The sequence below is a fragment of the Manduca sexta genome, unplaced genomic scaffold (assembly GCF_014839805.1).
Source record: "Manduca sexta isolate Smith_Timp_Sample1 unplaced genomic scaffold, JHU_Msex_v1.0 HiC_scaffold_256, whole genome shotgun sequence".
Lineage (NCBI taxonomy): Eukaryota > Metazoa > Arthropoda > Insecta > Lepidoptera > Sphingidae > Manduca > Manduca sexta.
Window position 1 is genome coordinate 1 of NW_023593536.1, and position 2,196 is coordinate 2,196.

Below are 2,196 nucleotides of genomic sequence, written 5' to 3' on the forward strand. Positions count from 1 at the left end.
TTTTACTGGAGTAATAACATGTCGCGTTGGAATATTCTGCAGTAACGATTTGTATTTGTGGTCCATTACTGAAAAAAAACGTTTTGTATGTGTTTTAAGAGGAATAAAGAGACGAGTTTATAGATTTCCTGAGTGTCAATGACATTGACATTAAGAATATCTGTCACTGCGCATACTGTACGTACCAAAAAACTCATCGAAGAGAATAGCTGCGTTAGTTATATCTTGCTGGGTAACAATCGCCCTAATAGACTCCGGCATAACATCAGCGGGAGGCATTACTTGTAGGAGAAATTTAGTCTGATTAGAGTTCAGGGATCGCCACTGTCGCAAGTCCCCGGCCTGCCCGAATGAACCCGAAATTGTTGGCAGTGACAGCGCAGCGGTGAACGATTTAATCGTCTCCGAACCGACCCCAGTCATCGTAAAGTCTAACACGACGTGAGGAGTCTTTTTCGCTGATAACATATCATTGTATTTCCTGCAAACTAACAACAAATAAAAGTAAATAGTCTATTTGTTACATTCATTATTAGGTTAATCGTTTCTAACAAGGAAAAACCTTGAGACGCCGTCTCGTCGTTTTAGAGCATAAAAATGTTACAGAATATGTTGTACTAAATTCAGGTGTTAAAACAATTGCTTACCATTCTCCAAAAATGTTTTTGCGTCGGATCTGTTGCCAACCACGATGACCGGCTCAACAGCGAGTCCTAAAGTGGGATTACGCCTCACATATTCTTTGGCAACATCGAAAGACTTCTCAGCTAATGCGTTATTTTCTTCATTGATTAGTACTACAAACAGATTACTAACTATTATTTGAAATTTTTCACGACACCGAACAAAATGCCTAATAATTTAATACTCGTATCTAAACAGTAGCGTTCGTTTCTTAATTGTTTTTTTTAAAGTATTTCCGTAGTAACCCGCACATTTTTTCACACGTTCTGTTATCTCCATACAATTTGAAGTGATAATGTACGGGTTTTTGCCTATGCGCAAAACGGCCTATTAGTAACAGTTTTCACAAAAATTCTACAAATTATGTGAAACTATAAACACAGTAGGTAGGTGGCAACCAACACTACAAAGATAGTTAATTTAAATCCACATAATCATTTGCGTTTATAATTAATTAAAATTGTGTGTCCAAAAATGCAAGACTGACGCGGTGAATGAACTCTAGCCAATTTCTATAAAAAAAAACGGTATTGTGGGCGCTGGGCCTTATCGGGCCGCCAGGCGTAACGAAACTCAAAACTTAAGTATACGAAACTTCACTTACAAACGTTAATATTTTGCGTCGTCTGCGTATTAACCGTCCGAATTATAACAAACTGGAGTAGAAATACTATAAGTGCCGACATATTGGAGTATAGTTAGGGACAAGCCATTCTTGTGCGCTTCCTTGACATGACTACATGTGGCGCTCGCAGACTGAGGGTAACTTATCCCTTGTTGTCTACATAGTTTCCACGGAGACACGCGTCCTTGGCTCGCCCTGCCCTATTGATGTTCCAACTCATCACTAATAATGTTTGACAAGCAACGCAAACACGACTATTAGATATTGTAACAGGGATAATAGGCATGATGACAGTAAATAAAAATCCCTTAAGTTTTGTATCTGTTTAATGAAACCTAAATAGAGAATTAGTAAACTCGTATTTATTTTGTTATTATGAGCGAGATTAATAATTATTTTGATAAAATAGAATTACAAAATAATGCAATCCACCATGACATTCTGAACGCCAATCGGAGCAAATGACGTCACGTTCGAGGTAAAAGATATGATTACTTATTACCTATCGATATATACTACGATTTGTTTCGTTTGCAGCACTGGTTAACTCTTATTATAATTAAGTACGATTAAAGTTTAAGGGACGTCATTCTTAATCCAATATAGTGGACGGCTGAATATGATAGATGGTCTTGTTATTTTAAGTGCAAACCCGTCATATGTGTATCAAATGAAAAAATATACGCTTAGAGAGCCTTGCGTTAAATTCGGTGAGCTTTTCTTTGCTCCCACCTTAGAGAGAACCTGTAATCACGCCAATGGACATCATCGCAGGCTAGATATAGTAATTTGAATGTAAAACATAATAATATCAGCCCTGTATTATAAACTTGCCCACTGCTGAGCACGGGCCTCCTCTACTACTGAGAGGGATTAGACCTTAGTCC

General features: G+C 37.7%; 1 protein-coding gene across 1 annotated transcript; it reads right to left on the reverse strand.

Annotated features, from left to right (window-relative positions):
* Nucleotides 1-6: 6 nt before the first annotated feature.
* Nucleotides 7-1,485, reverse strand: LOC119192282 (ionotropic receptor 25a-like; the record flags this gene model as incomplete). The annotated part of the gene is made up of 4 exons (XM_037446109.1): nucleotides 1,289-1,485; nucleotides 648-797; nucleotides 186-488; nucleotides 7-68 (listed from the first exon to the last, which is right to left on the reverse strand). Coding segments are annotated over exons 1-4 (597 nt in total), but the record flags the coding sequence as incomplete, so codon positions are not given.
* Between the last annotated feature and the right edge of the window lie 711 nt (nucleotides 1,486-2,196).